The 18453-nt window shown below is 38.8% G+C and overlaps 1 protein-coding gene across 6 annotated transcripts in view; it reads right to left on the bottom strand.

Moving 5' to 3' along the window:
* Window positions 1–76: 76 nt before the first annotated feature.
* Window positions 77–18453, bottom strand: part of ZNF599 (zinc finger protein 599) — a 29755-nt gene continuing 11378 nt past the window's right edge. Inside the window, exons 4-6 of one of the 6 annotated variants that reach the window (XR_011467687.1) lie at window positions 15458–17045; window positions 3608–3673; window positions 77–2846 (exon numbers count right to left, since the gene is read on the bottom strand). Coding sequence is in view for 1 of the 6 variants with exons in the window: in XM_070387970.1 (XP_070244071.1) it covers window positions 15520–17045 (1526 nt within the window). In the remaining 5 variants the exon portion in view is untranslated. Of the gene's footprint in view, window positions 17046–18453 lie in introns of all 6 variants that reach the window. The other 5 variants (XR_011467686.1, XR_011467684.1, XR_011467685.1 and 2 more) reach the window with 5 other exon arrangements.

Raw genomic sequence — 18453 nt, 5'->3', positions numbered from 1 at the left:
TTTTTAGTCCAGATCCTAAAGGATGAGTCCTAATTACAGTGACCATCCATAACCGCAGATTCTGCATCTGTAGATTCAACCACTCACAGTTGGAAGTGTTTTTTGAAAAGGTTTCATCTAAAAAGAAAACTTGGGACTTACCAGCTGTAGGCAATTGTTTACATATCATTCACATTACGTTTACAACTATTGACATTGTATTGGCTTTTGTAGGGGCTCAGGGAATACATCATATTAGGTGATGATTTAAAAGTATACAGGAAGATGTGCCTAGGTTATAGCAACTATGCCATTTTATTTAAGGGACCTGGAGCACCTACAGGTTTTGGTATCTGTGGAGGTGAGGGAGTATGTTGGTCCTGGAGCCAGTCCCTTGCCGATAAAGGACAACTGTAGGTAAGGCACATGTGCTCTCAAGGATCATTCTAGGCAAAGCAGACCAGCAAGTTCTATCATGTTTGATGCAGCTGAAATGCATTATGTAGTGTCTAGTTTCTAGTTTTGTGGCTTAGGTATTATTACTGCTGGCAGCAATACTAATAAAGCATCAGTTATTTCCCCATCCCTTGATCATTGTTATGGAGGGTTGGAATTGAATAATCCAGAGCCATTCCCACAACTTCTGCAGCCTGCTCACCAATTTTGATAGCACTAGTATCCTGCATCATAGCTTCTGGAAATATTTAAGAGCATTTTTGTTTTTTACACTGAAGCTTGACAGATAAATATAGTTTCTAAGCAGGGTGGCTTCAAATATTCTAAATGGAATAGACTTACTGGCTTCACAATTTCTTGTGACTGGAGAGGTTATAGAGATCAGTGATGGATTTTATGGACACTGTTGGAAGTAAACGGCATTTAAATGCAATTTATGTTTCTGGTTTTATTCTCTATGGCATTTGATAGTTGTAAGTAACAAATTTTAAGAAAGGATATTATATCATTGATACAAGTCTGGTTTGGGATGAATGATAGGGTTTTCAACTTTAAATAAAATACTCACCTACTCTGGTATGTGCTACTTTAATGGAAAGCCAATAGGTGAAGGCACATTCCATATCAATTCTCAGCAGATATAGTGGGTTTGGAATGGGATTTTTAATATTAAGCAGAGATTTATATTTCCTGTGATTAGTTAATAAGATTTTGACATTCTATGGAATGTTGGATCTTTGAGAGGTTTATAATTAAAGGAGCACAGGATGGTATCAAACAAGGATAAGAACATTTATAATTATGGATGGACTGGCCCCTACATGTATATTTAGTTGTAAGATAGTGGCAGTAGCTTTTTGTTTCTCCCATGCTCTGCTCTATTCTCCCAAGCATTGATGCCAAAAAGATGAACCAGTCCTTTAATCTCCCAGATTTTATTTGCTTTCACTACATACAGGTTCATGCCATCTTACTTTGTTATAAGATTCATCCAGATACTCATACTTTTTCATTTAAAAAGCATGAGCATACATATCATAATATTTTGCAATTCTTAAAGTGCCTTCACAGTGATACTGAACAAGGAAAGGAAAGCCAGAGACTTAAAGATAGCGAAGGTTTTAAGGAAGCAATAAGAGTATATACCTTGTTACAATAAGATTTGAGCCGAGATCGTCCTGATGTTATAATATCACTAGTGGAGAATCATGCTCAGTCTTACTCAACCATTTCTTGAGCATCTACTGCAGTCAAGGTAAATAAGACATGTTCCATACAATTTAAGAGCTCAAAAGTGTGTGTGTATGAAGAGCATAGGCTCTGGAGTCATGTTACCTGGGTATAAATCCAAGTTGTGTGTATATTGACTTTGTACAGCCTTGGACAATTTACCTTGCTGTGCCATCTGTAAAATTATTTTGTCTGTAAAATGATATCTCAGGATTATGATGAAGATTAAGTAGGTTAATTGGTATAAAATGCTTTGTACCTCAAAAGCATTTAAATATTAGCTATTGATTTCATCATTTTCTTCACATGACTGCATTATTCTGGTCTCAAATGTCACATCTTCTAGTGGGTTTTCATAATCACTTGTCACAACTTACTTATTGATTCACCTTTTGGTGGCTTTTACAAGACACTCCCATTTCCTTCCAACAAATCTTCCTTTGGTAACTGAACCATCTTGCAGGAGAATATATTTATTATCCAAAATACCCTGAGGAGACAAGAACACAGCATGGCTACAGGTAGTTGGGAGGGTATACTACACATGTGTTTTGGAGAAAGAGCAGAATGAAAGAGTCTTCAGATCCCTGTGTGGAGTAGAGTAAGGCTTTACCCAGTATCAGAAGCCTAAAGGACTTGAGCATGACCTCTCAGTACAAGGTCCTCTGGGTTGAGTGCAACTGCCCTCACTGTTCCTGAATGGAGGTTCAGTTCAGTTCAGCTCAGTCATGTCTGACTGTGACCCCATGGACTGCAGCACACTAGGCTTTCTTGTCCATCACCAACTCCCAGAGCTTGCTCAAACTCATGTCCATCGAGTCAGTGATGCCATCCAACCATCTCATCCTCTGTCATCCCCTTCTCCTGCCTTCAGTCTTTCCCAGCACCAGGGTCTTTTCCAATGAGTCAATTCTTTGCATCAGGTGGCCACAGTATTGGAGATTCAGCTTCAGCATCAGTCCTTCCAGTGGATATTTTGGACTGATTTCCCTTAGGATGGACAGGTTTGATCTTCTTGTAGTCCAAGGGACTCTCGAGAGTCTTCTCCAACACTACAGTTCAAAGGCATCAATTCTTTGGTGCTCAACTTTATGGTCCACTTGTCACATCCATACACGACTAGTGGAAAAACCATAGCTTTGACTAGATGGACCTTCCATGTTATTGAAGATCATTGATGCCTGGAAAGTGAGAGTAGTTTCAATAACCTTGGGCTTGTCAGATGTTGCTAGAGACACTTGTGCAGTCATTCATAAAGATCCTGAAAGAACTAAGGCACATATCACAGCACTTTGTGGGAGGCTAGCTTTGTGTTTGACACCAAAGAAGAGTCACACACTGTCTTTTAATTCTATGTCTATGTCTATGATTTCACTGATGAAAGACAATGACAAAGTTGTGTGGCTTGAGAGACACAGAAAGTAAGCTCTGGCATTAGAGATTAACCAGGAAAAAATATAATGGCAACAAACAACATTGTTATCAGCAGTGGTTAGTTTCATGGCTATGTATAGTGCACTGTATACCTGCACTGTATGCTAAGGACTTTGCAGCATTCAAGCAATTAAATTTCCCAGTTCTAGACCCAAATTTCCAAGTTTGAATCAGCCTATTGATACTGGCACTTGCTTTCCATTAATCTAAGGAAATTTACTTCTCAAGTTTTGACTTCTGCACCCAAACAGAAATAGTTTCCATTTTATCAGATGGTTTTGAGAATTTACGCATAAAGCAAACAATGGAGTGCCTGGCACATGTAAGTCATTCAGTGTGTTTTTCTTACTTTTATTAATCCTCCCACAGACTATTATATAAATATTATAATCATTTTTATGACACAGTCAGCAACCTGAGACTCAGGCAGTATTAGCAAATATCCCAGAGTCACACATCTCAGGAACATAGGCTGAATTTGTAGATCTAGTGAAAGGCATGCAGTTACCTCCTTGGCAGTATTGTGTCTCAGAAGACCAAAATTCTTCTGGCAATGACACAGATCTTCTCATGCCTCCTTGAACAAAAAAATATTCCCTTAACCAAGTATTCCCTTTGATTCATTCAGCCTAGAATGTCTCCAATATATTCCAGCCAGAGAGACTAATGTCTACCTTACAAAGTTCATTGTAGTGTCTGACAACAATTCCTCAGACAATAATGAAGAAAATGAGGGGTAAAGAAGTTATAAGGCATTTGAAAATGATGAACAAATTGACAGAAGTTCCTCCGATCCAGTAATTAAATGTAAACGGATTAAACTCACCAGTCAAAAGACAGAGAGTGGGAGATTTCAATACCCTACTTTCAGTAATGGATCGATCAACCACACAGAAGATAAGTAAAGAAACAGAGGACTTGAACAAATCAATTTAAAAAATCTAACAGAGAAGTGACACTCTACCTGAAAACTGCAAAATATACATTCTTCTCAAATGAACATGAAACATTCTCCCTAAATTATTGTATCATCACACAAAGTAACTTAAGTGACTGCAACAGGATGAAATTAGAAATGAATAAGGAAAACTGGAAAAATCACAAATGGAAATTAAAGTGCACACTCTTAAACAACTGCTATGTCCTGAAAATTCATATGATGAAATCCTACTAGCCAATTGGATGGTGTTAGGAGGTGGGGCTTTGGGGAGGTGCTTAGGTCAGAGGGGTGGAACCCTCATGAATCAGATTAGTTCTCTTATAAATGAGATCTTACAGAAGATATTAAGAAGAGGTGGCAAGAGTACACTGAAGAACTGTACAAAAAAGGGTCTTAATGACCCAGATAACCATGATGATGTGATCACTCACCTAGAGGCAGACATCCTGGAACGTGAAGTCAAGTGGGCCTTAGGAAGAATCACTAAGAACAAAGCTAGTGGAGGTGATGGAATTCCAGCTGAGCTATTTCAAATCCTAAAAGATGATGCTGTTAAAGTGCTGCACTCAATATGCCAGCAAATTTGGAAAAGTCATCAGTGGCCACAGGACTGGAAAAGGTTTCTTCATTCCAATCCAAAGAAGGGCAATGCCAAAGAATGTTCAAACTTACCACACAGTTGCACTCATTTCACATGCTAGCAAGGCAATGCTCAAAATCCTTCAAGCTACGCTTCAATGGTATGTGAACCGAGAACTTCCAGATGTACAAGCTGGATTTAGGAAAGGTAGAGGAACCAGAGATCAAATTGCCAACATCTGTTGCATCATAGAAAAAGCAAGAAAATTCCAGAAAAACATCTACTTCTGCTTCATTCAGTTTGTTGTGACTATGTAGATCACAACAGACTGAAGAAAACTCTTTAAGAGACAGGAATACCAGACCACCTTACCTGCCTCCTGAGAAATCTGTAAGCAGGTCAAGAAGCACAATTAGAAGCAACAATAAACTCATTCAAAATTGGGAAAAGTGTATGTCAAGGCTGCATATTGTCACTCTACTTATTTAACTTATATACAGAGTACATCATGCGAAATGCTGGGCTGGATGAAGCACAAGCTAGAATCAAGATTCCTGGGAGAAATATCAATAACCTCAAATATGCAGACAACACCACCCTAATGGCAGAAAGTGAAGAGGAACTAAAGAGCCTCTTGATGAAAGTGAAGTGTGTTAGTCACCCAGTTGTGTCCAACTCTTTGCAACCCCATGGACTGTACCCACCAGAATCCTCTGTCCATGGAATTTTCCAGGCAAGAATACTGGAGTGGGTTGCCGTTTCCTTCTCCAGGGGATCTTCCCAACCCAGGGATCAAACCTGGGCCTCCTGCACTGCAGATTCTTTACTGTCTGAGCCACCACAGAAGCCCGATGAAAATGAAAGAAGAGAGAGAAAAAGCTGGCTTAAAACTCAACATTAAAAAAACTAAGATCATGGTATCCAGTCCCATTACTCCATGACAAATAGATGGGGAAACAATGGAAACAGTGACAGACTTTATTTTCTTAGACTCCAAAATCACTGCAGATGGTGACTGCAGCCATGAAATTAAAAAATGTTTGCTCCTTGGAAGATAAGCTATGACAAACATAGTGTATTAAAAAGCAAAGATGTTACTTTGCCAACAAAAGTCTGTATAATCAAAGCTATGGTTTTTCCAGTAGTCATGTATGGATGTGAGAGTTGGACCGTACAGAAGGCTGAGCACTAAAGAATTGATACTTTCAAACTGGGGTGCTGGAAAAGACTCTTGAGAGTCCCTTGGACAGCAAGGATATCAAATCAGTCAGTCCTAAAGGAAATCAACCTTGAATATTCATTGGAAGGACTGATGCTGAAGCTGAAGTTCCAATTCTTTGGCCACCTGATGCATAGAGCTGACTCACTAGAAAAGACCCAGATGCTGCAAAAGATTGAGGCCAGGAGGAGAAGGGGGCAGCAGAAGATGAGATGATTGGATGGCATCACCAACTTAATGGACATGAATTTGAGCAAACTCCAGGAGTTAGTGAAAGACAGGGAAGCTTGGCGTGCTGCAACAATGCAGCGATGGAACAACAACTCTCTAGCCCATTTTGCCACTAAAGGACTCATTGAGAAGTCTGCAACCAGAAAGAGAGTCTGACAGTCCGGGCACCCTGATCTCAGGCTTTCAGCATCAAGAACTGTGAAAAATAAATTTGCTTATAAGCTACCCAATCTTTTGTATTTTGTACAGCAGTTTGAGTGCACTAAGACAACAATCCATGGGTCAAAGAAGAAAGCAGAAATTAAATCAGAAAATACTTAAAGACTAATGAAAATGAAAACACAACATACCAACATTTAAGGTACACAGCAAAAACAGTGCTAGGAGGGAAATTTGTAGCAGTAATCGCCTACATAAAAAAGCAATCAAAAATCAATAACCTAACTTCTGCCTTCAGGAACTATAAAAAAGACAAACTTTGGCCACCTCATGCAAAGAGTTGACTCATTGGAAAAGACTCTGATTCTGGGAAGGATTGGGGGCAGGAGGAGAAGGGGATGACAGAGGATGAGATGGCTGGATGGCATCACCTACTCGATGGATGTAAGTCTGGGTGAACTCCGGGAGTTGGTGATGGACAGGGAGGCCTGGCATGCTGCAATTCATGGGGTCACAAAGAGTCGGACACGACTGAGCGACTGAACTGAACTGAAACCAAAAGCTACAGAAGGAAGAAAATAACAAAAAATAGGGTGGAGATAAACCAAATAGAAAGTAGAAAAACAAAAGAGAAAATCAACAAAACCAAATATTGGCTCTTTGAAAAGTTCAACAAAACTGATAAACCTTTACCAAAACTGACAGAAAATACAAATAACTAAAATCAGAAATGAAAATGGAGATATTACCACCAACCTTACAGAGATAAAAAAGAATTATAGGACAAAATATGAACAATTATATACCAACATATTAGATAAATATGAAAAAATGGAAAAATTCCTTGCAAAAGAAATTAAACTGACTCAAGAAGAAATACAAGATTTCCACAGACCTATAAGAAGTAAAGAGATTGAATCATAATCAAAAACATCCTGACAAAGAAAGCTTTGAACCAGACTGCTACACCAGTGAATTGTACCAAGATTTAAATGAAGAATTAACACCAGTCCTTCTTAAACTTCAAAAAACAAAAACAAAACAAAACAAAAGAACTGAAGAAGGGAAACCCTCCTTAACTTGTTCTATGAGGCCAGTATTATTCTGATACCAAAGACAGATAAAGACATCACAGGGAAAGATAATTACAGATGAATATCCTTTATGAATACAGATGCAAAAATCCTCAACAAAATATTAGCAAATTAAATCCAATAGCATATTAAAAGGTTTACTCACCATGAGCAAATGGAATTTACCTCAGCAATGCAAGGGTGGTTCAACATAAGAAAATTAATCAATGTAATCCTTCCCATTAATAAAATGAATGGGAAAAAACCACTTACTCATCATGATTTATGTAGAGAAGACATCTGGAAAACCCAATAACCTTTCATGATGAAAATGCTCAGAAAACTCAAAATAGAGGAAAATTTCCTCAACATGATAAAGTTATTTGTGAAAAACCTACAGCTAAAAATCATACTCAAAGGTGAAAGACTGAAAGCTTTCCCCCTAAGACCAGAAAAACACAAGGAAGGATACCTGCTTTCACAGTTACTATTAAGCATTGTACTTGAAGTTCTACCCAGAGCTATAAGACAAGGGGGAAAAAAAGTCATCTAAAGTGGAAAGGAAGTTGTAAAATGATCTCTCTCTTTTTTTTCTTTTTGCAGATGACATGATCCTATACATTAAAAATCCCAAAGAATTCACAATGACTAATAAAGCTAATAAATGAATTCAACAAAGTTGCAGGGAAAACTAACACCCCAGAATCATTAGTGTATTTATAGAACAGCAATGAACAACCCCAAAAGAAAATTAGGAAGCTCCTTGTATTTTACAACCACCTACAAGAACAAGATACTTAGTAATAACTCTAACCAAGAAGGTAAAAGATTTGAATGCTGGGGGAAAAAAAAATAGTTGAATGAAAATAAAGACCTAAATAAATGGAAAGATGTCTCATGTTCAAAATAAAATAGGAAGTCTTAACATTGTTAAGATATCAATATTACCCAAAAGATAACACAGATTTAATGCAATTTTTATCAAAAGCCCATTTTTGCAGAAATGGGAAAGAATTCCCAAATTCATATGGAATTTCAAAGGGCCCCAAATAACTAAAAACAATCCTTTAAAAACATGTATACCCGTGGCGAATTCATGTTGATGTATGGCAAAACCAATACAATATTGTAAAGTAATTAGCCTCCAATTAAAATAAATAAATTTATATTAAAAAAAAAAAAAACCTTCAAAACTTAACAGAATTCCCTGGTGATACAGTGGATAGGAAATCTGCCTGTCAATGCAGGGGACACTGGTTGGATCCCTGGTCTGGGAAGATTCCACATGACACAGAGAAACTAAGCCCCTGCAACCACAACTGCTGAGCCCACACTCTACAGTCCACATTCTACAGCCCACAAGCCGCAACTACTGAACTCACGTGCGCCACAACTACTGAGACCTGCGTGCCCTAGAGCCTGTGCTTCACAACAAGAGGAATCACCACAATGAGAAGCCTGTGCAGAGTAATGAAGAGTAGCCCCAACTCACCACAACTAGAGAAAGCCCATGCACAGCAATGAAGACCCAGAGCAACCAAAAATAAATAAATAAAAAGAAGTGATAACTCAGTACACATGAAAAAAAAAAAAAGTCTGGCACTAACATAAGGACAGACATACAGACCAAAGAAATAGAAGAGACAGCCCAGAAATAAAACCTCATATATACAGTCAATTTTCAACACAGATGATAAGACCATTCAAGGGGAAAAGACAATCTTTGAATAAACTGCAGAAGAGGAAATACTATTTCATTCTATGGTGCCAGAATTGCCCTGACACCAAAATCAGACAAAGACACTACAAGGAAAAAAACAGAAACAAAAAACTATAGACCAATATCCCTTGTGAATATGGATGCAGACATACTCAGAATACTAGTGATAGACACTTCTCCAAAATATATATATAAACAACTAACCATGGAAAAATGGTTGGCATAATTAGTCATTGCTGCTGCTGCTGCTAAGTCGCTTCAGTCGTGTCCAACTCTGTGCAACCCCATAGATGGCAGCCCACCAGGCTCCCCTGTCCCTGGGATTCTCCAGGCAAGAACACTGGAGTGGGTTGCCATTTCCTTCTCCAGTGCGTGAAAGTGAAAAGTCAAAGTGAAGTCACTCAGTCGTGTCCTTTTACTCCTAGCAACCCCATGGACTGCAGCCTACCAGGCTCCTCCATCCATGGGATCTGCCAGGCAAAAGTACTGGAGTGGTTTGCCATTGCCTTCTCCGAATTAGTCATTAGGGAAGTGCAAATGAAACCCATAATAAATTGCTTCTTGGCTTTTTGACTAAGATTGAATACAAAACCACTACCAGGATGGCTATAGTAGAAAAAAGGGCACGGGAGGCAAACAAGTGTTGGTGAGGTTGTGGAGAAATTGAAACCCATTGCATTGCTTATGGGAATGTAAAATGGTAAAACCATCATGGGAAAAACTATGGTGGTTCCTCAAAAAGTTATATATAGAATATTTTCTGTCAATCCCAAATATATATTCAAAATACTTGAAAGCAGGACTCAATTGCTAAGGATTCAGATAATCATTCACAGATGTTTATACCAGTATTATCTGCAATAGCCATAAAGGCAGAAAACAACCCAAATTTTCATTAATAGATTAATGAATAAACAAAATATGGCATGTACATATAATGAAATATTTTTCAACCTTCAAAGGAATGGAATTCTAAACAGGCTACAATAGATGCACCTTGGAAACATTATGCTAAATGAGATTAAGCCGTACACAAAAAAGGCAAATATTGTATGATTCCATTTATATGAGATACCTAGAATAGGCAAATTCATAGAGAAATAAAGTAGAAATAGGTTACCAAGGACTTAGGGCAAGGTGGGAGTTACTGTTTAATTGATAGAGTTATTGTTTGGGATGATGAAAAGCTTCTGGAAATGGATAGTGCTAGTGGATGTACAACCTTGTGAATGTACTTAATACTATTAAATTGTATATTTTAAAATGGTTAAAAATCATAAAAATTTATTATATCCTGCAATAAAAAATGAAAGAAAAAACCCCAATATATAATACATAGTTAGCCTTTCTTATTCTTGTGAAATTAGATGCTACGTCTTTGATTCTAACAGAAGTATGGCAACAAGGAGAATCCTAAGCAAATTATCTAAATCCCATGTAAGATCATGTATATTTCAGGGTGATTTTCAGACTGCCACAAACCATAACTGCTAGCTTTTATCTCCAAAAGAGATACTTTTGGAACTGAGCTAACCTATCTCGATTAGGGCCCACTAGTAGACCAGTTAATGGAAATTACACAAAGTTTCTAAGTGCTCACGGATTACATTGAGAAAAATCTAACTTTCTGGAAGGGTGGCAGGTTCCAATTTGTAAAGAATTGCTTCATTGTTTATAATTTTATTTCTCCTTTAAATTTTTCTTTGTAAGAATAATAGTCTCATACAGGGATTACTCAATAATTAGTATTTATATGAGAAAATAATTAAGTTTACAATCATTTGTTGACCTTAGTTTGTTATATTATGTAATGGTTTAAATTTTGTAATTGATATGGAAAATTACAACCCATTTCCTGGTTGTAAATATTATGGGAATTAAGGCAATAAAATAAGACTCAAGACATAGACACCAGAAATGTTCAGAGAATATCTGAATTTTTAAATAAGTGAATGGATCAGTAGTTTACAATATGTGGCCCCTTGACCAGCAACTTCAGCATCACCTGGAAATCTATGAGAAAAAAAATTCTCAGGACCTGGCAGAGAGGAATATCTGAACAAAGTCCTGATAACTGGACAGACCGGGCTTTAGGGAGGGAAAGAAGGTCTGTTGGGTAGAGCTAGTTTAGGATGGCTGGGAGAGCATTCACAACAGAGAGGGGAGGAAATGGAGCCTAAGATATCTTTCTGGATATAATAGGGGTTTGGATTTCCTAAGAACAAACGGGCACCCTCCCAATGCCCTGGGGACAGACGGGTCATTAAAAAGGGAACAAATGCTGGGCATGGCTATGGTACACTGAAGAGTGGATTCCACCTCCAGGAGTTAGTGTTGCAGGCATCCAGCTTGTACTGCAAGGTCTTCCAGTTTCTCCACAGGAGCCCAGAACCAGAGATTTCAGAATCTGTGTAAAACTGCACAGATTTCCCATGGTGGAAACTGATTCATATTAAAACAAACAAACAAACATAAAAAACCCTTTGGGGAGCCTTAACCCACACCCCTAGGCCAGATGTAGACTCCCAGGTAGTACCTGGTTAAAGACAGAACTGACAGCTTGGTGCTACAGGCAATCCAGTTACACTTCCACATATCAGACCAACAGAAATAGAAGAAGGAAGGATAGAGATTATTATTTGTAATTGTACAGATAAGGTAACCTTGATAAAGTTTCATTTTATTAAAACATAAAAGCTGATCACAGTGATCACTTGAACACCTAGGAGACATGTATGAGGACAGACCCACAGGCACCAAAATGCAGAGAAATAAGAGAGATCTTGATGGCCCTTCTGAGGATTTCACCTTTCATAGGCATTGCCAGAGTTGTCAATTTATGTAACTTTTTTGGTAAGAATGTCAGTGTCCCTACTAAAATACTTACAGAAATACAAAAATATTTCCAAATCACAATGTCTGACATCCAATTAAAAATAAACAGTGACACACAGAAGCAGGAAAATATAACCTAAAATGAGAAGAAAAATCAATCACTTAAAACAAGGCACAGATGAAGCAATTATACCCTAATAAAAAAAATTTTTTTAAACAGGCACAAAACACAAAAAGATGCTCATCACTGCTAATTATTGGGCTTCCCTTGTGGCTCAGCTGGTAAAGAATCCATCTGCAATGAGGGAGACCTGGGTTTGATCCCTGGGTTGGGAAGATCCACTAAAAAAGGGAAAGTCTACCCACTCCAGTATTCTGGCCTAGAGAATTCCATGGACTGTATAGTCCATGGGGTAGTAAAGAGTCTGACATGACTGAGTGACTTTCACTTCACTTCACTGCTAATTATTAGAGAAATGCAAATAAAAAATACAATGTGGTAACATCTCACACCTGTCACAGTGGCTATCACTAAAATGTCAACAAATAATAAATGCTATATAGAAGAACAGATTTAAATGCTAATGAGACAGGCTTGCTTACAAGGCTGTTGGCAAATGAAGCTATATAATGCAAATGGCTTTCAAAGCCTGACTTTGAATTATTCAAGTATTACACACAATTGTGCTATTGTGTGAATGCCAAGGGCAACTAAGTACAAAACCCCTAGTGTTGTCAAGAGCCCCATGTCCAGACTTGAAAAGAAAAATCTGAACCATATGACAGTCCATTGTAGGTGGAATAAAAAAGTTTGAGTGATAGCAGAAACATTCTGGGACTTGTTCCACAACTGCTCATCCAAGAAACTGAATGCTATTTCCAGTGCAAAAACCTTGCCTCCAAGGTTTAATTAATTTTGGATAATGCCCCAATCCATTGCCATGAAGAAGTTGAAAATGCCCACTCCAACCTAGATGTTCTTTTCATGCCCCTAAATTCTATGTTATCCAACCATTCAATCAGAGCATAATAAAAGCACAACCTAAGGGAGCTTTTTAGCAAAACTCTCAACACCAACAAAGAAACCACGAGGATGGACTACTGGGTGTCTGTCAGTATATGCACTGTCACTGTGTTGGCACAACCTGGGATAATTAATAAGCAGACTACTATCATTAACTGTTGGGAAAATGTTTGGCTAGACTGCCTGAAATTTTTCAGACTTAAAGGTATTACAGAAAATATAAAGGACAGTGTCAAACACATAATGCATATCACAAAGCATATAAGTAAAAAAGACTTCAAATGATATGATGGAAGATGTGGAAGAAACTTTGGCAGAGAAGTAAGTAGAAACCACCAACTAAGACCTGGAAGAGAAGGCAAAACAAAACACCGTCCTCTCCTTTGGTTGTCCTGGGTCAATCCAAGGTCAAGAGATTTACCCACTTCAGTGCACTGCCCTATCACACATCCTGCAGTTCTATCAAAATTAGAGTCTTAATGTTAATATTTAATTAAGTTTAATCTTTTTTTCTGCTACTGCTAAGTTACTTCAGTCATGTCCGACTCTGTGCAACTCCATAGATGGCAGCCCACCAGGCTTCCCCACCCCTGGGATTCTCCAGGCAAGAACACTGGAGTGGGTTGCCATTTCCTTCTCCAATGCGTGAAAGTGAAGTCGCTCAGTCAGCAACCCCATGGACTACAGCCTTCCAGGCTCCTCCATCCATGGGATTTTCCAGGCAAGAGTACTGGAGTAGGGTGCCATTGCCTTCTCCACATCTTTTTTTCTAGAACTTTATTTGCATGATCTACTGTACAACATAGTATACTATACAGTGTTTATGTGTTTACTGTATAAGAGTACTGCATATATGTATTGTTTGTGTATGTTGGAGTGAAAAGAGTAAAAGCAGTACAGTAACAACAGAATATACAAAAATGATGTCATTGAAGTATTTTTAATACAATGAAATATTGGATGTAACTTCTCAGAAACATTTATTAAATAAGGTGTTCTAAAACAGAAAAAAAAAAAAATTCCATAGAGGATTATGTATTGATCGGTTGACGAAAATGTGAACAGATGCTCACAGGTACCTAAATCTGTATTGCCACTAGATGCAATGGTTCAGTATTCACTAATTCAGTGTTTATGGTGAACTTATAGAGGAGAAATATCAATAACCTCAGAAATGCAGATGACACCACCCTTATGGCAGAAAGTGAAGAGGAACTAAAAAGCCTCTTGATGAAAGTGAAAGAGGAGAGTGAAAAAGTTGGCTTAAAGCTCAACATTCAAAAAACGAAGATCATGGCATCCGGTCCCATCACTTCATGGGAAATAGATGGGGAAACAGTGGAAACAGTATCAGAATTTATTTTTCTGGGCTCCAAAATCACGGCAGATGGTGATTGCAGCCACGAAATTAAAAGACGCTTACTCCTTGGAAGGAAAGTTATGACCAACCTAGATAGCATATTAAAAAGCAGAGACATTACTTTGCCAACAAATGTCCGTCTAGTCAAGGCTATGGTTTTTCTAGTAGTCATGTATGGATGTGAGAGTTGGACTGTGAAGAAAGCTGAGCGCCGAAGAATTGATGCTTTTGAACTGTGGTGTTGGAGAAGACTCTTGAGAGTCCCTTGGACTGCAAGGAGATCCAACCAGTCCATTCTGAAGGAGATCAGCCCTGGGATTTCTTTGGAAGGAATGATGCTAAAGCTGAAACTCCAGTACTTTGGCCACCTCATGTGAAGAGTTGACTCATTGGAAAAGACTCTGATGCTGGGAGGGATTGGGGGCAGGAGGAGAAGGGGACGACAGAGGATGAGATGGCTGGATGGCATCACGGACTCGATGGACGTGAGTTTGAATGAACTCCGGGAGTTGGTGATGGGACAGGGAGGCCTGGCGTGCTGCAATTCATGGGGTCGCAGAGAGTCGGACACGACTGACCGACTGAACTGAACTGAACTATAGACTATAACTACCGTGAATAACAAGAACTGATTGTATATGATGTATGTATATGTATTTCAAGACTCAGGCCTTATGCTCAATGGTAGACATGACATTGACATGTTACATGTCAATGTTTTGTAACAAATAACTTTCAATAAACGTTAGCAGAGCTAACATCCCAATGGTCCAACTCTCCTGACTGTGAATATAAAAAAATACATAAAGGGGATGAGGCCTTAGATCTCTCCCCTTTCAGCCCCTCCCCTGCCCCCACACAAATGACAAATTGTCATAAGCTCGGCAGGGAGATTGGAAAAAAGACACACATGCATTTCTCTTTCCTCTCTTCTACATCTCGTTAAATGCTCTTGAGATGGATTTATAATAAACATAGGAAGAACTGTTACTGACATTTTCCCCAAATGCATGACAACCACTGAGTCTCCCTTATGGATTCTCAGATGTAGTGTAAAGCTGTAGCCAGTGTCAATTTCTAGTATGACCCTTCAGATGACCTGCCATAGAAAGCTTTCACAGAGATGATAATTAGTGTTTCTCTTCTGACACTGAGTAAGATATTTCCCTGGCCAAAAGACCCCTGAATAGTTATATTCAAAAGGAAAGGTACTTCACCTGTATGAGTTCACCTAAATTGCCTGAAGTGAGCAAACTTGTACAAGGCCTTCCTCCATCTTCTAAACTCTGGTGTGAATCTTTTGATGGTGAGTGAAGGATGAACTGTGGCTGAAGGCCTTTCCACATTCACCACATTCAAAGGGTTTCTCTCCAGTGTGAGTTCTCACATGTTGAGTTAAGGCAAAGTTGTCACAAAAGGCCTTCTCGCATTCTTTGCACTCATAGGGCTTTTCTCCAGTGTGGATCCTATTATGCCGAACAAAATTTGCAGACTGGGTGAAGGCCTTTCCACATTCTCTGCATACATAAGGCTTTTCCCCGGTGTGAATCCTCATGTGTCGAGTAAAGGAAGAGCTATAGTAAAAGGCTTTTGTACATTCTTTACACTCCAAAGGTTTTTTCCCACTATGGGTCCTATTGTGTCTGATAAAAATATAATGGTGTGTAAAGGCCTTTCCACATTCACTGCATTCATAGGGTCTCTCACCAGTGTGAATCCTCACGTGTTGAATTAAGGAAGAGCTGTCACAAAACGATTTCCCACATTCTTTGCACTCAAAGGGCTTCTCTCCAGTATGTGCCCTCTTATGCCGGATGAAAGTAGATCTATGAGTAAAGGCTTTTCCACACTCACTGCACTCATAGGGTTTCTCTCCAGTGTGAATCCTCATATGTTGAGTGAAGGATGAGTTGAGGCAGAAAGCTTTTCCACATTCTTTGCACAAAAAGGGTTTTTCTCCCGTGTGGGTCATATTATGCTGGATAAAAGTGGACCGGCGAGTGAAGGCCTTTCCACATTTGCTGCACTCATAGAGTTTCTTTCCAGTGTGAATCCTCATGTGTTGAGTAAAGGAGGAGCTGTAGTAAAAGGCTTTCCCACATTCCTTGCACAAAAAGGGCTTTTCTCTAGTGTGAGTCATATTATGCTGGGTGAAAGAGGAGCGATGGGTGAAAGCTTTACCACATTCTTTGCACTCATAGGGTTTATCTCCACTATGAATACGCTGGTGCTCTGTGAGGTAAGACCTGCGTTTGAAGGCCTTCCCACACTCAATACACTTGTACGGCTTTTCCCCAGTATGAAACCTCATATGTCGAATGAAGTCTGCCATATAACGAGAGGCTTTCCCACATTCACTGCATTCATAAGGCTTCACTCCAGCGTGAATCTGTTGATGCCGAGTAAGGGCCCAATTCTTGCTAAAATCTTTTCCACATTCCTTGCACTTATAGAGGTTATTCCTTGCATCAACAACCAGGTCTCTTCCTGGTTCTTGGGAATCACATTCATGCAGAGCATCTTGTATACTGACTTGCTCCTGTAAAATCCCTAAACAAAGACTATCACCTGTCTCAAAGTCATCATGTTTATGGCTCAACTTCCTCAGGCATGTCTCCTTGTAGGGGTCTGCTCCTGGCCTCCAGTTCCCTTCTTGCATTTCTGACAGTTTTTCCTGATACCTTGCTTGCCCCAGCCAGGAATCCCTTGAGGTGCCATGTGTCACTTGTTCCTCAAAAGGGGCTTCCTCAGTGAGGGCCAGCTGAGAAGCAGTAAGCTCTGTGGTCTTGGGGTTTGCTTTTTCACCTGAAGGAAATCCAATATGACAAAAGTGCCTATTAGTGATGTCAACACAGAACAAAATAAGTGACCACTTTAGTGGAAGAATGAAGATGAAAATAAAGCTTCTACCATCTACGGCATTTTTACATCTCTTAAACCCTAGTTTAAAATCTCTTTCTTTACTAATCCTTGGGCTCTTGACATCTTTAAAAGGTAACCCAAGGAGAAAAGCGGCAGCAGGGAACAGAAAATCTGTAGTGGAGACTCCACCTCACTGTCCAGAGTGGGGAAGGGTGGGCAGAGTAATGATAATGACTGTGTTCCAATATCTCATGCTGCTATGACAGCACAGAGAAGGTGAACCTAACTTGGCCCAGATGGCAGACAGAAAGAGGTCAGTGGAGGCTACAAGGACAAGGTGCTACATAAGTTTATTTCCAAAGGTGAGTAGGAATTCCCTGACAGAGGAATTAGGAGAAAAACTGTATTAGACAACTGAAAGTTCAAAGGGTCAGGGCCTTAAGAGAATGCTGAATGCCAGGCAAAAAGAAAAGAATGACAGGATGGTGGAGAGGGAGGCAGAAACAGAGGAGAAACAAAATCTTAGGATTCTGGACTGTGCAGAAGTTGTGGGGAGTCAGAGATAAGCAATTGGGTGGACATATTCAGTCTACTATACCTGAGTAAAGACTCAGTGAACAGACTGAAATGGATAACATTTAGATAACCAGAAAACATATCACATCAATAAAGATTTATTTGAAAAGAGATTCATAATATAAAGTTTCCAATTTCCCTCAAATTCATTATAAATTTAATACAACTTGGGATAAATCCCAATAGGGTTTTTCATGGTTACGGGCAAGCTGATTGTGGAATTTATATAAAAGAACAGAGACCAGGATATCTCTGAAGAAGAATAAAGCAAAAGGACTTGCTCTTTGAGGAATCAGGATGATAATAAAATCATATATAACAAAGTAGTGTGATGCAGCCTAGATATAACATAAGCTGTCAAAGTGTCAAAGGTAAAAACAGAGTTAGGAGCTCTGAAATGTGTATATGGAATTTGCTCAACACATGAGGATTCACACAATTTTGATATATGACAGAAGTAGCAGAGAGGCTAGTGGGAATAAGAAAAGACTATTTAATAAATGGATGTAGAAAAATCATTTGCCACAATGAAGGAAAATGAAGTTGTATTTCTACCTTGCACAAAGCAAAAAATTAATTCCAGATTGATTAAGACTTATTGTCAGAAGCTAAAGATTAAAAACATTTAGCAAATAGTGACAATGACTATCTTTTAGATCTTGGGGAAAAGGAAGAATTCAAAAACAAGATACAGAAGCATTCACTATAAAAGACCAATCAACATGACTAATGTTTTAAAAGTCAATCCAAGAAAAATGGCTATGTTAACATCAGA

Source organism: Bos mutus, chromosome 18 (assembly GCF_027580195.1).
Source record: "Bos mutus isolate GX-2022 chromosome 18, NWIPB_WYAK_1.1, whole genome shotgun sequence".
Classification (NCBI taxonomy): domain Eukaryota; kingdom Metazoa; phylum Chordata; class Mammalia; order Artiodactyla; family Bovidae; genus Bos; species Bos mutus.
Note: the sequence above shows the minus strand (reverse complement) of the source record. Positions and strands in the feature narration are given on the sequence as shown.